This window comes from Odocoileus virginianus, chromosome 26 (assembly GCF_023699985.2).
Source record: "Odocoileus virginianus isolate 20LAN1187 ecotype Illinois chromosome 26, Ovbor_1.2, whole genome shotgun sequence".
Classification (NCBI taxonomy): Eukaryota; Metazoa; Chordata; class Mammalia; order Artiodactyla; family Cervidae; genus Odocoileus; species Odocoileus virginianus.
In genome coordinates this window covers 19,226,859-19,243,150 of record NC_069699.1, presented here as the reverse complement: position 1 = coordinate 19,243,150, position 16,292 = coordinate 19,226,859, and the positions used below count along the sequence as shown (strand labels likewise).

The following is a 16,292-nucleotide window of genomic DNA, read 5'->3' as shown; positions in this document are numbered from 1 at the left end:
AATAAATTAAAATTTTTTAAAAAGAGAGTATAAATACCTCAGGATGATATTGAAATAATGTCTAATATAAAATGAATGAATGCGGAAGGAAGAGAGAAAAGGTATTTCCAGAAAATTAGAACACTGCTCATTGTTAACCAAAATTGTGTTGATACTTATTCATTTAGATTTGAAAAAATGATACTATTTTAGGCACTTCCCTTGTAGCTCAGCTGTAAAGAATCCGCCTGCAATGCAGGAGACCCTGGTTCAATTCCTGGATTGGGAAGATCCGCTGGAGAAGGGATAGGCTACCCACTCCAGTATTCTTGGGCTTCCTATTTGGATCACACTCTCCCAGAGATACTGAGTCTCTCAATCAGGCTGTCACCTGGGCAGGTACTTTAAATATGTGACCTTTTTTTTAACCTGAAAATGCTCATGATTCTCTTAGGAAGCAAGCCGACTATATGCCAGGTTATGGTATAATACTTTTATAAAAGTATATATGCATAAGTTACATTTTTTTTTCAATTCTAATAAGGCCAGAAGGAAAGAACTTATTGAATAAATGGCTATAGATATTGGAATAATTAGCATTTTTTTAATTTTTCCTTTGTGCTTTTTTTTGTGTTTTCAAAAGTTTCCTCCATTGAACTTGTCTAATTTTCTAGTTAAAAGAAAGCTTTTCCTTATTACAAAGTAATGCATGGCTATTATTTTAAAATCAGAAATTACAGATAAGTGAAAAGAAAAAAAAATCACTTGTTATTTCAGTGATTTGGGGGCTGTGTAACCTCTACAGTTCTTACCCACAAAAAACAAGTGTCATTTGTTGTCTGAAGTTGCTCTTTCTTGCTGTTTCATAGTGGCTTGCTAGAAAATATTTAACCAGCATTAACGGCAGCATTAGCCTTTTGTACTCTTAGATCTGAATTAAGGCCTCTTCTCTGCTTCCTTTTAAGTGTCCTCCTTTACCTAATGCCCTTAACTGGCCTCAGGTCACGGACTGGCCTTCTGGAGGCAGAGGGCTAATCGAGCAGAAAATGAACTCCGATGTCAAATTCTGCATGGGAAGGGACTCTGAGATCAGCTAGTTCAGTCCACTGATTTCACAGATGTGGAAACTGAGGTCCAGGGAGGTTTCACAGCCCGATCAACATCTTGCAACAAATTAAAAGCAGAGACAGAGCTCACATGCCTGTCCCCAGACTCCCTTGTCTCTGCACTCATTCCCTGGAGCTGTGGTAGAGGCAGGACTCTCAGGAAGAGATTGGATGTCATCAGCAGGACCATATTAAAACTAGCTCCCCGCTCCAAAATAACCCCATTCATCCCTTCTTTCCTGGCTCCCCACCATTTCTCCAGCCAAATATCTGAGATTGTACTTCTTAGAAAACCAGCCACTGGTCTCCTGTACCTCTGAGTACCTAGGGAGGCCTCCATTTCTCATGAAGCCAACTTCTTGCCGAGCCCAGGCCCCTTGGCAGAGGTCAAGCCGAGATTATGAGCACGTTGTGAACAGCAGGTTGTCTCAGCCCCTCCCAGTGGGATGAGCGGCGGTGAGGCTTCCTGGTGTGTTACCGCCACCAGCGTCCCCGCCACGGTCTGTCAGGGTGGCCTTGGCCCAGGCTCTTCATCAGGAAATTAATAATTACCATTGGTTGTGTACTTAGCACATAAGTATGAGTGTGTGCTAAGCACTGTATATACAGTGTCTCTTTATTCTTTATGGTAACTCTGTCTCTTCCACTCTGCAAATGGCAAGACTGAGGCTCCCAGAGAAGAGGTTAGTAGCTGGTCCTGGTGACAGCAAGTGGTTGAACTGAGGTTTGAATCTCTGTCCAAGACCCTGCCCCCCCCCGCCAGCCTGGCCCGTAGCAGCTCATGGACCTGCGGTCAGGAACCAGGACTTGGCCAGTCCTGTATCCGGAGTGGCGGACCCTTAACAGAAGCTCCGTCAAGTGACCCGAAATGAGCACACAGCAGGACCTCACCCCCTTCCTCTCCCTGTCCTCTGCGGCTGCCCGGTACAGGCCTGTGTTTTGTCTAGTCCCAGGACCTCGAGCCTGTGTGTAGACAACTTGAAATCACTATTGTTTCCCACCCTCCTCTTCTGTATTTGTTTCTCCTTGTTTTTACCATCTCGGTTTTCACTATTAAGACGGGCAAGTGTAACATATTAAGAAAAGAGTATAATGCTTTTTTAAAATCTATTTATTTTTAATGGAAAGATAATTGCTTTACAATCCTGTGTTGGTTTCTGCCATCCATCAACATGAATCAGCCTTAGGTATACGTATGTCCCCTCCCTCTTGAACTTCCCTAGAGTAGAATGCTTTTGAGTCAGCCAAAGGATAAATTCTGAAGTTGTGCTTAGGGGACATCGATGTCCGTCTAATAGAGATGCTTCTTAACATTGTCCCCTTGTCATCCTTTTTTTTTGTTTTTAAAGCTTTTTGATTTAGTGTACAGAGAAGAGACTCTGCTCAATGTCATTAAAAGTGTCACTCGCAACGGCCGGTCCATCATCTTGACGGCGGTTCTGGCTTTGATCCTGGTTTACCTGTTCTCAATAGTGGGCTACCTTTTCTTCAAAGATGACTTCATCTTGGAAGTAGATAGGCTGCCCAATGAAACCTCTCTTCCAGGTGGGTTTGGATCTTCTGATCTTTTTTTAATGTTAAAAGAATGTTTCCTGACTACAACCGAACTAAAAATGATGACTTTGGCAGTGTAGGTATTTCCCTAACACTCAAAAGTGTGAATTGAATACAGGACTTCGTTCTCACTGCGTTCAAAGGGTGATGTGATACGTCAAATGCTAAGTGTGAGTGTCCAGATGCTACATTTATTTACTGAATTTCTATTTTAAACTTGTGCTACATTTTCTTAAAAGTTTGACCAGTATATATTGAGAGTATGGGAGTAGGCATCCCTTGGCTTGGTAAGTCTATTTCTAGCAATTTATCCTTTAAAAATAGAACTGTAGAAGCAGATGTTCATTGCAGTGTGAAATTGGAAGCAATCTCAATGTAAGGGAGTGTTTCATTAGAGTATGGTTCATCCATGGGGTAGTGAACCCTGTGGATATGGTACGTCTTTATAAACCTTCATGGAAAAGTACCCAAGATATGGTGGGAAACTGCAGAAAAGTAACTACAATAGGATCTGCATAGATTTTTTTTTTTTAATGAAAAATGTCACACCTGTGCTCAGCTGCTGTCATGTTCGACTCTTCTGTGACCCCATGGACTATAGCCCACCAGGCTCCTCTGTCCATGCGATTTGCCAGGCAAGAATACTGGACTGGATTGCCGTTTCTTTCTCCAGGGGATCTTCCCGACCCAGGGATTGAACCCATGTCTCTTGCATCTGCTGCGTTGGCAGGCAGATATTTTACCACTATGCCGCCTAGGAAGCCCCCCAAAAAGCTCATATGTATCTTTTAAACTATGGAAGAATACGCCTCCAAACTGCAAGTAGTGGCTGTCTGTTGGACCTTTTTACAATATGCAAGTTTTACACTGAGCTCATATGATTTGAATTTATAGCAAAACCAGAAGAGATTTCCTATTACAAGAGAGAGAGAGAGACAGTGATCATACACTTGAGTGATCCCCAAGTGCTCGTTTCCCTCAATTAAAATACTTGACACTAGTAAATGAAATATTACTGGTTTTTCTATTCAGGTAGCCAGGCGCCCTGAGTCCAAGGAGCAAATTAGAATTGTGACTAAGGCAGACAAGCCTTTCTTTCCCTCCCAAAGGCTGCATTCTTGGCATGTAACCCCAGCCTCCAAGTTGACATTCACTGCCAACCATCTTAGGGTTCTGAACTAAACTGATCTGATGCCATTCCTGCTTCTCACGCAGACTTGGTCTAAATCTTTCTGGAGTCTGTGTGTTCAGTAGTATCTGTCAGGGAGTTTCAGCTGTTTGTCTTTAAAGTTGGAGAGGTGCTATTTAAGTGTGATATTTCTAGTAAGCTTACAGGAATTGACATTTCTGGCTTTTTTCCCATCCAGATCACCCAACGAAAGTGTAAATTGCATCTCTGCTTCGGATTTATAGGCAAGATTTGGAGGGTGTTATTTATGTAAAGAATTGTTTAATCAGCCGTGAATTTGGGACTTCAAACATTTTAACCATATGCTGCCAGATTGTTCATCATAAAATTGCCTTCTCTCTCCCAGAAGCCAGCGAGAGTTTGGCAGGCGAGTTCCTGTATTCTGACGTGTGTAGGGTGGAGACTGGGGAGAACTGCTCCTCTCCGGCACCCAAAGAAGGTAGGACCTCGCAGCCTGAAGCCCCATGTTAGTGCCAGCCTCCCCACAAGGCTTAGGACGCACGTGACATTGGAAGCAGATGAAAGGCAGGGAGAGGAGGGGAATGAAGTGGGGGGAAAGTCTATATGGGAATAAAATAGCTGCTTAATTGATTCAGCCAGTATTTACAGAGTGCCCACTATTTGCCTGGGACTGTGCTGTATTCTATTGTTGTTTAGTCTCTAAGTCGTGTCTGACTCTGCCTTGGAGCTAGAATACAGCATGACTAGGAAAATGATCATGAGGAAGAAGAGTAGGAAGAAATGAAGCCAGAGACGTCAACAAAGGACCAGATTATGAAGGGTCTGCAGATCAGGTGAAGGAGTTACTCAAAGGTTGATCCAAGTTGAGAGGGGAGTGATAGGATGAGACTGGTATTTTAGCAAGACCCTTCTGTCTGCAGCTGGAGAAAAGAACAAGCCAGTCAAAAAATGTTCCCCCCTGAAGACCAGTCTCCAATTTAAGGTGTAAAAGGATTTGTCCAGAGGACCAATTGTAAAAGGTTGCTGTTGTAATTGTTACGTAGTTGCTAAGATTCTTTTGTGAGACTCTTTGCGACCCAGTGGACTGTAGCCCACCAGGCTCCTCTGTCCATGGACTTCCCAGGCAAGAATACTGGAGTGGTTTCCCATTTCCTCCTCCAGCAGATCTTACCAACCCAAGGAGAGAACCCATGTCTCCTGCATTGGCAGGCAGATTATTTACCACTGAATCACTACTGAAACTCATAAGCAGCTATCTAAGTTGAAATGTCTGTTCAGTGCTGGGACTGGAGTTGAAAATCTGAAAAGGGCACAATATTTTAGATTTAATAGAGGTAAGGGCAGTTCTGGGCTTGAGAAATGAGCAGGGCTTAGTGATGAACACAGTGGTGACAAAGAAAGCCTTTGACGCTTGATTCCTGTATTTCATTCTCCGGCTCCTGTCTGTCTGTCCGCTGGTGAGATGGCATTCAGGAAGCATGATCTGGAAATCCTGGCCTGTCTTGCCGCTCACGTTATAAATTTCTCCTGACTTGCTGTGTTCGCAGAGCTGGTCCCTGCAGAAGAGACAGAACAAGATAAAGAGCACACGTGCGAGACGCTGCTGATGTGCATCGTCACGGTGCTGAGTCACGGGCTGCGGAGCGGGGGCGGAGTGGGCGATGTGCTCAGGAAGCCATCCAAAGAGGTAGCTGCGCCCCAGGGGAAGGAAGGGCGGGGGGCGGGGTGGCGGGGAGAGCACAGCGCAGTGGGCTCCAGTGTAAACTGCAGACGCGGGGGCAGCGCCGAGAGCGGTGACGGGTAGACGCACAGAGCCAGCTGCTCAGGGCTCCTTTTCGCTCTGGTTCTCATCAGACTGTGATGTTGGGCGGAAGCCCCCCGCCGTGGAAAGGGGCAGCTTCCGCCCTCCCCTTCGTCTGCTAAAATGATTCTTTCCTTCAGACCTGTCTGGCCTTCCTGAACACATTTGCAAACCCTTTAGATCCCAGGAAGTGGGCAGGTGCCACATGACACTTGGAGAACTCACAATATACCCAGGGGGTATGAAAAGAGATGAGGTTGTGGCTTTTACAGCTTGATGCCCAGTGTGCTGATGGGGATGAGGTGAGCCAGCGGGCTTGGGACATCTGATTGGGGTGCATTCAGTCCCCCTCCTCTGCCCGGAGGTCTGCAGACCCAGGGGTTGGGTAGGGAGGTACCTGCTGACAGGTTACACCACCTACCATCTCCACCATCCCCACCCCTCACACCCCCGCACCTCTTTTTCAGGAGCCCCTCTTTGCTGCTCGAGTGATCTACGACCTCTTGTTCTTCTTCATGGTCATCATTATTGTCCTTAATCTGATTTTTGGGGTCATCATTGACACCTTTGCCGACCTGAGGAGTGAAAAACAGAAGAAAGAGGAGATCTTAAAGACCACGTGCTTTATCTGCGGTGAGTGGTGCACGCGGCTTTTGCTGGGGGCTTGGGATGGGGTGGGAGGGGCGCCTTCTCCCGTGTCCCTGTCCTTGCCTCTCTGTGGGCCTCCTGCTCTGTTCGCTTGGGAAATATCTGGAGTGCTGCGAGTTAGTGCAGCAGTTGCTGGCTCGTTTCAAGAAATGAAGTTTGGGGTAGCAGAAACATCATTGTGCATTATTTGAAATGTCTGTGTCTTTGGGCCTTTTGGTGGTTGCGCTGCCAGACTCTCTTGTTCCCATTCTAAGTAATTAGAATGGAGCTCTTTCATTCCACTCCAGCCTGTGGATGTCTTCATTGCAGGTGGTGTCAGGTTTCCAGTGGAAATACAGCCCTCTTAGAGCACATGGCGGAAATGCTCAGACCTTGGGAGTCAGACTTGTGTTCTGATTAAGCCTCTGACACTTAAGAGCCATGTAACCATGGTACAGTCACTTCACTTCTCTGAATCTTTATTGCTCATCTGTAAAATGGGTACAGTAATGGACTTCTCTGCATTATCCTGGGACTTAGTTGAGGTAGTTTATGAAACAGTCCTAGCATAGAGCCTGCACAGCGTAGACACCTACTAATAAGTAGTAAACTGCTATGTAAGAGAGGTGCATGGTGTACCACAGAAATCATTGTCAGTCTAACTCCAAGGAAATACCTGTGAAATGCAAAGTAATCATGGAGGAATTTGGGAGCTAAGTAATCATTTCAGGATTGTTCCTAATATATCAATGGTTACTAAATACATAAATTTCTCACCAGTATGTATACTCATAGTGATCACGTTTCCATTTTAAAAATTAAGATGATAGCTTTTTGCCCCCTTAAAACCATTTAAACCTTTTCATTTCGACAGTTCCAGAGTTTCAGAAAAGTCACAAGAATAGTACAAAGAATTTTTGTGGACTCTTCATCCCAATTCCCCACATATTGAAGTAACACTTTAATATGTTTATTATCATTTTATTTATTCACACACACACTGTTTCTCTGAGCAGTTTGAAAGTGATGGACACGATGCCCCTTTATCTCTATTTCAGTACTATATATGTCCTAAAGCTAGGCACCTTCTCTTACACATGCAATATAATTATGAAAAGTGGGAAATTAGCAAGGATGTCATACTCTTAATCTACATATTCTATTCAAAGTTCACACTTTACCCTAATAATGTCCTTTATTGCAAAGGTAAGTCCCAGGTCGTGTGTTGAGTTCATTGACATTTTTGAAGAATTTAAGTCAGTTATCTTATCCAATGTCCCTTGGTTTGTGACTGTCTGCTGTTTTCCCATGGTGAGATTAAGGTTATGGATTTCTTATTAGGAACATCAAAGAAATAGTGTATTCTCCTCAGTGCATAATATCAGGAGGTATTAGTCACTCAGTCGTGTCTGACTTTTTGCAACCCCATGGACTGTAGCCCGCCAGGCTCCTCTGTCCATGGGATTCTCCAGGCAGGAACACTGGAGTGGGTTGCCATTTCCTTCTCCAGAATATCAGGAGGTACATGATGCCAGTTCCTCTTCTAACTGATCATACTAACGTTGATCACTTGGTTAAGATAGTAATGGCCCTGTTTCTCCACGGGAATTACTTTTCTTTTTTTTATACCATTGAGAACCATTTTATAGGGCGATCCTTTGAGATGACATAAATATTACATTAATTCCCAAATGTTAACTCATCAGTTTCTGCATCCAGTTTTTGCCTGAGTCTGTGACTGTGATGGTTGCCAAATGATGATTTTTATTTACTTTATTATTATTTCTACATTTGTTTATTGGCTTTTTAAGAAATAGCTTTCTCTTTTCTTCATGTATATTTGTACTTTGTAACAACATGGCTTCTTGTGTTTTTATTTCATTCAGTGGATGATAATCCTTTACTGTCATAATTTCTTTTGATGCTCAGATTGCCCCAGATTTGAGGGCTCCTTCAAAGCTGCTGTCTGTACTTTGCCACATCACCATTATTTGTTACAGACTTCCGTAGTGTTTTTAGCACCGTGAGGCATTACGGGCTCCAGCTCACCTTGTACCTTCTCGCACCCAGCCCTGGTATCAGCGATTTCTCCGAAGAGCCCTCGTTCTGTTCAATGGAGAATGATGTTTAGAGTCCAAGATCTGGTCGCTGGGTGTGCTCATCCCTGTTGGTGTGCCACTGCTACCAGGGCTAATTAGGGCAGAGATCTCAAGGATACATGTATCCACACAGTTTTGTATCTATTTTTACAAACATGTGAAAAAGGATGAGGTCATCCTCAGACCTCTAATTCCAGTTCACCATCACAGGGCTTATTCTTTCTCCGTTTCCATATTTGTGCTCCATACTTCTCTAACAGTTAGATATCTGGCTCCCAGTGTCACCATATATTTGTTTGCTCAACCTAAGAATACACAGAAACTAGTTTCAGAATTACTCACCCAGACCTCTGCAAAATATAAACCTAGCAGCTAGAGTTCAAAATGCACGTGAAGTTCCTTTTGTCCTTACTCTGCCTCCTCAAAAACCTTGTGACATGTCTACATTTTGGCATTTACCTGGGAGAGGGGACTCCCATTCACTGGTTGCCTGCTCTGTGTGAGCCTGTCACACTCATGCTCGATTAACCCCCGCATGCTCCTGGAACCTAGGCGGTGTCTTCCCATCCCCTGCAAAGGTAGCTAAGGCACACTGGAGACCAAACAATGACTAGTGAGTAACAGAGGTGGACATCCAGCCCAAGTCCATCTGACTCACAGCCTGTGTTTTCCTGCTAAGATACAAAAGTGAATGCGTGTGTAAGGCCCACAGAACCCACCTCTTGATAAAGGCAGGAGTGAACCACAACCTCCTCTGTTGGGGCAGTTCCTTCATGGGTTTTTCTGCAGCGTGGCTGCTCACTCGGGGCTGTCTGTCTCTTTTTAGGATTGGAAAGAGACAAGTTTGACAACAAGACCGTCACATTTGAAGAGCACATCAAGGAGGAACACAACATGTGGCATTACCTGTGCTTCATCGTCCTGGTGAAAGTGAAGGACTCCACGGAGTACACGGGGCCTGAGAGTTACGTGGCGGAGATGATCAAGGTGAGCGGGCAGGGCTCCTGGAGACCGCTCACCCTGGAGCCTTCAGGCCAGGCTTCCCAGCTTGGAGCACAGTGCTGGCAGCCAGCAGGGACGATGGCAGCGATGTCTGCTCATCCTTTATCATGGGCCAGGCATCAGGCTCTAGAACTCCATGTGTCTTCACATTTAAGAAGCCCCACATGGGGTGTCATCTCCATTTTAAAGGAGGAAGTACTGAGGCTCAGAGAGATGAGCACGTGGCTATCTAATAGGACCAGGGTTTTCCCTTTTATCTCATGCAGTAGCCTGCCTTCCATGTCTATGTACTCGGCCTTTTTTTTCCCCCCTTTATTTTTGATATTTGTTTATTTTTCACTGTACTGAGTCTTCACTGCTGCTTGGGCTTTTCTCTAGTTGTGGCAAGCAGGTGCAGTGCTCAGGCTTCTCCTGTTGCAGGCGCGCAGGCTCTGGGCGTGTGGCTCGGTAGTTGGCACCCAGGCTTCGTTGCCCCTCTGCGTGTTGGATCTTCCCTCGACCAGGCATTGAATCCGTGTCCCCTGCATTGGCAGGTGGATTCTTAACCTCTGGACCAGCAGGGACGCCCACTTGGCCTCTTCTCTTGATAATGGAGCCTTGTCTGTTTTTTCTCCTTATATAAGACCTGGTCTCTAAGTGGTATGTTTTTAAAATGATCACTCTATGGCATTCAGCCTGGTTGGTCCATTTGGCCTCAGCCTCACCTTTCTGGGAGACGCTCTGCTCATCATCAGGGAGGGATCATGTGATGGAGGAATTTGAGTCCCAGATTAATCCCAAATTAATCTTCTTGCTGATGGGTCCCGGGTCCCAGGAAGGGGGAAGCCCAGCAGGTATGCAGAGTGCTTTTCCCAGGCCGAACACTGTGGAGGTGCCAAACACGTGCTCTGGGGCTCCCAGGCCAGCTGTCCTTTCATACCCGTGATTCTGAACTTCATTAAAACATTCGGGGGTGTATGGTCAAGCAAAGGAGGTATGCAGTGTTAAGTTTAGGGGCTCTGTGATTTACACCACTCGCTCTGCAGAGGAGAGTCATCAGCTGTGAATGAAGACCACACAGTTCACTGATGCCCTTCATGCTGCCGAGGACTGCAGCCCTCTGCCCCATTATGTGTATAGCATTGTGCTGTGGTCAGTTGTGTCCGGCTCTTAACGGCCCCATGAACTGTAGCCCACCAGGCTCCTCTGTCCATGGGGTTCTCCAGGCAAGAATACTGGAGTGGGTTGCCATGACCTCTTCCAGGGGATCTTCCGTCCCTACCCAGAGATGAACCCATATCTCCTGCATTGGCAGGTGAATTCTTTTGAGCCTTTGTGTGTTTCTTATGCAGATGCAGTCATAATGCTCTGTATATAAAGAAACCCCAGCTGAGGATTGCTCACTGGCAGTGGGCGTGGGCAGGCCAGCACTCACATGGCCCTAGTTCTTCAGCACCCAGGTTCTGGGGGGCTTCCTGGGGATGCCATCCCCAGGAGGCCCTGAAGTCTTAACTGTGTGCTTCTCATAGTTCAGTGTTCACATGAGTCATACCGAGAGCTGGTTAGAATTCAGCTTTTGATTCAGCAGGCACTAGCAGAACTTGAGATTCTGCATTTCCAACCAGCGTCCAGGGGATGCCAGAGCTGCTGGTCCGTGAACCACACTCTGAATAATAAGAGTTCAACAGAAGAGACAAAATAGACACTACTGTAAGAAATCATCCTCCAAGCTGGTTCTGCGAGTGCTGAGGAGAAGTAGTCCTCCTTCTATGGGTTGAGCCATCTGTGGTCTGTGAACCTCTCCCGTATCTTTTACACGTTTAATAAAGAAAACTACCAAAGTGGGGAGCCAGGAAGGGTCAACTCTGGGGATGAGGAGAAAAAGATGGGGTTTCACCCCAGAGATGACTGTCTTAAAGGTTTTGAAAGAGAGAAGGGTGTGGGACTTCCCTGGTGGTCCAGTGATTAGGACTCTGTGCTTCCGCTGCTTTGAGTGCTTCGATCCCTGGTCGGGGAACTAAGATCCCACAAGTCACCTGTCACAACCAAATGAAAGAAAGAGAGAGAGAAGGGTAAAGAGACAAGTGATTGGAGTAGGAGAAGGGAAGGAGAAAGAGTTAGCGCAGAAGGAGGAGGATAAAAAGACACAAGGGGGGTGGGTGTCCTCTCCTCCAGATGAAACTTGGGCTTAGGGTTAAGTCAGTTGCCCAGGTAGCGCTCAGCAGCTGAGCTGGGATGCAGGCCCAGGTTTAATGGACTGTAGCTCCGTAACCTCCACATTGGGTGAACACGGCAAGGCTGCTGGCAGCTCTGGGCCAGGCGGAAGCAGGGTCTGTTCTTATGGAGACTGGACGTTGTGGTGGTTGCTGGCGCAGATGTTCACAGGTCAGGTTTCCAGGCTCGGGACACATGAACTCAAAGTCTTCAGGTCCTTTCTTTTCCTCCTGGTGTTGATAGTACTGAATTAAACCATCTTGGAACATTCATGCTAACACAAACCTATCTGTATTGTGTATAGCAGCCTGCATTCGCATTCAATTCCTTCATGTTTAGAAGAGGTGGCTTGTAGTTTTCACCCTGTTCACATCTTCCTTTTCTCTCCCACCCCACTGTGTCTGCTTCTCTCTATAAACTATTCGAATGTGCCCCATCTTTAAATCTTTTGGGGGCCAGTTTTGAAGTTTCCTGTTAATCACCTCACTTTACCGTCACAGAAAACTCCACAGTGCTTTTGGGTTTCTGTCTTGATCATAAAGACTTAGCAGGAGCCTTGTGAGCAGTCACCTGACGAGGATTAAGGGCCAGAAGTCACCCCCAGCCAGCTCCCCTGCCTGCCCAGTGCCCCTGCATTCACTGAGCTTTCCCAGCCATGCCATTCTTGGTGGGAGAACTTCTTGTCACACCTTCTACAAATCTTTGCATCAAGGAATTCTGACCTCAGTGTCCAAGTTGCTGAGAAACCAGATGTCTGTCTCATGCGCTAGCAGAGGGCCCAGGAAGTGTTAGATCCACCAGCTACAAGGCTGTGCGTTTTTGCCAACACCATTCCTGGCAGAGTCTGGCTCTAAAGCCACGTGAATCCCTGCTGGGGGCTCCCTGGAGAGCGCCAGCCCCCGCAGGCTGGAAACTGGGGGTGCCCAGCCGAGTCACTCTGTGGGAGGCCACCAGCCCGGGGGAGCTCGAGCCGCGGTGGGGCAGGCAACCAGCCCCCATTGTGAACCTGCTGAGAGGCTGAAGAGGCACCGCAGCCAGTGGGGGCGGTCCCCTCAGCATCCTTTCTCAGGAGGGGGGTGTCCGTCTGGGAGGAGCAGTCAGGAGACCTCTCGAGGAGACCAGTGCTGGGAGGCCGAGAGGACTCCAGCATTGAGCAGGGAGAAAGGCAGTGGATGAGCAGTGTCAGAGATGGAAGGAGAGGTCGTCCGGGGGGCCCTGTGGCTCCCATCGGGTCCCAGGGCTCCTCAGGAAAACCACCTCTTGCTTCGTGGCTGGAGGCTGGGGGTGTTGCCTTCCTCAGTTCTCCTTAGCCCATTGATTAAGATGCCAGAGACTTCTAAAGAACGGGGTCATCACAGCTGCCAAAGGACCACCTGGCAGAACCAAATGGGAACGGTCCCCCGGGGTCACTTGGAAGGTGGGGGAGCTTCCCAGACACCCGAAAACAGCCACTTTGCAGATAGAGTGTCAGGGATGGCAAACAGGTTTTCACCTCAAAACTCAGCAAGTGCTTTGTGGAACCCACCAGGGACTCTGATGGGAGAAGGGTCCTAAGGAGACAAGCTAACTCTGAAAGGGTGATTCCTGAGGCTGCGGTTCCCGCGAGAACCAGCCGGCAGTCAGGGAGCCAGGACGTCTTCTTTCTAGAAACAGATGCGTCCGGAGGGAAAGAAGGCATACTGGATGCTCTGCCTCACAGTTGGGAACTAGGCAGCCAGATGTTCACCCACAAATTAATTCTCATCTAAACATAACAGGATACCATCTCCCTCTCCTCCTAATTGTCCCCTTTCCTTTTACTGGAGATGAAACATTCCTTGCAAAGCCAGGGTCAGGCTGCTGCCCCCCATGAAGCTGTCATACCCAAGAGTGGAATCCGCAGGCAGAGAAGCGAAGGTGTGAGTTTTGGCTCTGGCCCATCCGAGCCAGGTAACCCCAGGCAAGTCACGGAACGTCCTTGGCCGGAGTTGCTGGCTGTGGATCGGGGTTAATACCCCTTCATGTGTCCTTGGGGTGGTGAAAAGGAGGGGAATATGTGGGCCCTGGGGTGGAGTGGTAAGTGCTGGGGGACGGAGGCAGTGAAAGATGGAAGGGCCAGAGGAGCCATGACCGGGTGGTAAGCAGAGGGCATGCCATGCTGACAGCTGCCTCGAGTGCGTCTCCTGGGTGCCCGGAAGCATAAGGTCCTATGGCTGTTGGCACACAGTTGATAAGGAAAGTCAGAATGGGCATCTTGACTCTGAGAACCTCCTCCCATGGAAAATTCCTGTGGCTTCTCTCTCTTAAATTTAAAGCTGTTGAAAGTGAGAAGAAAGTGTTAGTCCTTCAGACATGTCTGACTCTTTGTGACCCCATGGACTGTAGCCCACCAGGCTCCTCTGTCCATGAGATTCTCCAGGCAAGAATACTGGAGTAGGTTGCCATTCCCTTCTCCAGGGGGTCTTCCCGACCCAGGGATCGAACCTGGGTCTTTTGCATTGCAGGCAGATTCTGTGCCCATCTGAGTCACTAGGGAAGCCCTTAAACCTTGAGGCAGGACAAGATTGGCATTGTCACTGTCTGTCCGTGGAGTGGGTCACGGGTACTTGTGGTTTCTCTCTGTGTATTTAGGGCTGTCCTCCACTCAGGCTCTCTGCCCAGGACCAGGGGCCCCAGCAGCGTGGGGAGTGGGCCCTGCAGCCTGTGTGTGAGGTCCTGTCACCAGCATGTACACTGGGTTCGCGGTGGGCTTGTGTGTCGGCTCTGCACACACGATGGGCGGCGGTGCTGGGAGCTGGTGGCCGCGGGGCACTCAGCCTCGGCTGTGACTCCCAGCGCCACCCAGTGTGATGCAGCTTTGGTCTCAGATTCGTTGACTAAGGCCCCAGACAGGGCTGAACTTTCAAAGAAATGTGACTACAGGGTGACCTCACTTAGCCCTGGCAGTTCAAAGCAGGAGGAAAAAAACCCCTGAGTTCCCTTCTCCCTTTATGAACTTGAAGTTTGGTGCTACCACGTAGAGTTTTGGTGATAGCCCTTATAATAAGCAGACTGGTTTTTTAACCCTGCCCTACACTTCAGTTTTCATGAGACTTTATATACCACATGCCCTTGTTTGAGAGATGTTACCTTTTCTCTGGTGCCAGCTGATATGAAAATGTGTGTATGTCTGTATATGATGGTTTGATTGGGCACGCAGTTGGATGTATTTAACCCGAGTAAGTAGGAAGTTAGTTGTGAGTGTCTTTGCCTGAAGGAATTTCAGTACTGCACAGTGGGTGCATTGTAGGTCAAAGATCAAATATGTGATTCCCCTCAAGGACCCAGGAGCCCAATTTTCCATGACAGTGAAGCTCAGGAAAAGAGCTCAGTCCTTGGTAAGCTGACTTAAGTTAACTCTTTTCAAGTTAGAAACTCAAAAAGCCTTAAGAGGGAAGGTTGGTAACGAAGACCAAATGCTAAGTGAAATAGAAGGCATGTATGTATTTTGCTAATGAAATAGAGATTTCCCTTATGAAGCTTGGAATTCTGCCTTGTCAACCTAAGGTGTGTCTGCAGAGGTGTATTTTGAGTTAATTGCAGTTAAAGCCAGAGTGACCAGGTGGAGTGCTGCGCACCCCCATTCCCAGGGGCTGCTCTGGCCCCTCCTCTCCGCTGGGGCAGTGTGTGAACTGACAGGGGGACGGAATGGAAAACCTCCTTCCATGCCAGCCTGATCCCACTGCAGAGGGAGCAGGCTGTGTTGTACTCTGCCCTGACCCAGGCACACTGGGTCATACCCTCGTCACAGGTCTTGTTTTACTGAGCAGGTATGGAAATCAGTGCTTCGCCTGCAGGATCTTGTTTGGTCTCCATAGCAGCATTGCAGGTGGCACCGTCACCATCTCCCAGCCAGGAGCCTAAATAAAGCCCCAGAAGGCTGAGCCGCTTCTCCAGGGTCCCAGGGCTGGGCAGTGCCTGGGCCAGGGTTCACATCCAGGTCCGCCGCCAAGCGGCCACCCTGCAGGTGTCTTGACACTTGCAGTGGCTCCTTCTTTGTTTGCACACACGTGTCCGTGTGTCTAGAAGCTGGCTGCTGTCCGGTTCGGCTGCGGGGGGGTTTCCTGAGGAGGACTGGCTCATCTCCCTCCTCCCCTGAATTAACTGCCTTCAGAGGAGGCAAAGCCCAGAGAAAGGAATAGGAGGAGGAGCAGGAAGGAGGATCCCCGAGAGAATAGCACCAGTGACACGGCGGGGTTCATTCCCTGAGCTGCCGCTGGATCCACCGATCTCGAGGGAACAGCAGAGAACAGCTCTTACAAAGGGAGTATCCGCAGTAGATGTTGATTTAGATGTGTGATAATCTGATAAACTTCATTGCCCTCAGCTAGGAATGGGGGATGAAATTTCCTTTGGTGACCATATTTGGGGAGAGAGAGTGGTAAGTTAAAGGGGAAGGCCGGTTCACCAGAGCCGCAGTCAGACTTGGGCTCCCACACCCAGGTGACTCATCCGAATGGTTATAACTCCCTGATAATTAAACATTGGAGCGTCTGATCCATCATCCCTTAAGCCTGGTGCTGACTTTTTCTCAGAGTAGACAGCCTTCTCCTGCTGCCCACCCACCCGCCTCCACCCCCACCAACACACACATTAATCCACTGGACATTTTCCAGCTTGTTCTGTCTTTTATTAGTTCACTTGACCTCCTCAGAGACTCACAATACGGGGACATAAAAACAAGCAATTTTCCAAGTTAAAAGTAGTATGATGGTGGCAGAGGGGTACCCTTAGAAGATGGTGGAGTGTGTGGTTTATGCATA

General features: G+C 47.8%; 1 protein-coding gene across 9 annotated transcripts in view; it reads left to right on the top strand.

Annotated features, from left to right (window-relative positions):
- ITPR1 (inositol 1,4,5-trisphosphate receptor type 1) overlaps window positions 1-16,292 on the top strand; it is a 344,659-nt gene that overhangs the window by 306,006 nt on the left and 22,361 nt on the right. For all 9 annotated transcript variants that reach the window (XM_070455631.1, XM_070455630.1, XM_070455627.1 and 6 more), the window contains 5 exons: window positions 2,435-2,630; window positions 4,175-4,267; window positions 5,337-5,476; window positions 6,058-6,223; window positions 9,143-9,303. In XM_070455631.1, the coding sequence (XP_070311732.1) occupies window positions 2,435-2,630; window positions 4,175-4,267; window positions 5,337-5,476; window positions 6,058-6,223; window positions 9,143-9,303 (756 nt within the window). The remainder of the gene's footprint in view (window positions 1-2,434; window positions 2,631-4,174; window positions 4,268-5,336; window positions 5,477-6,057; window positions 6,224-9,142; window positions 9,304-16,292) is intronic.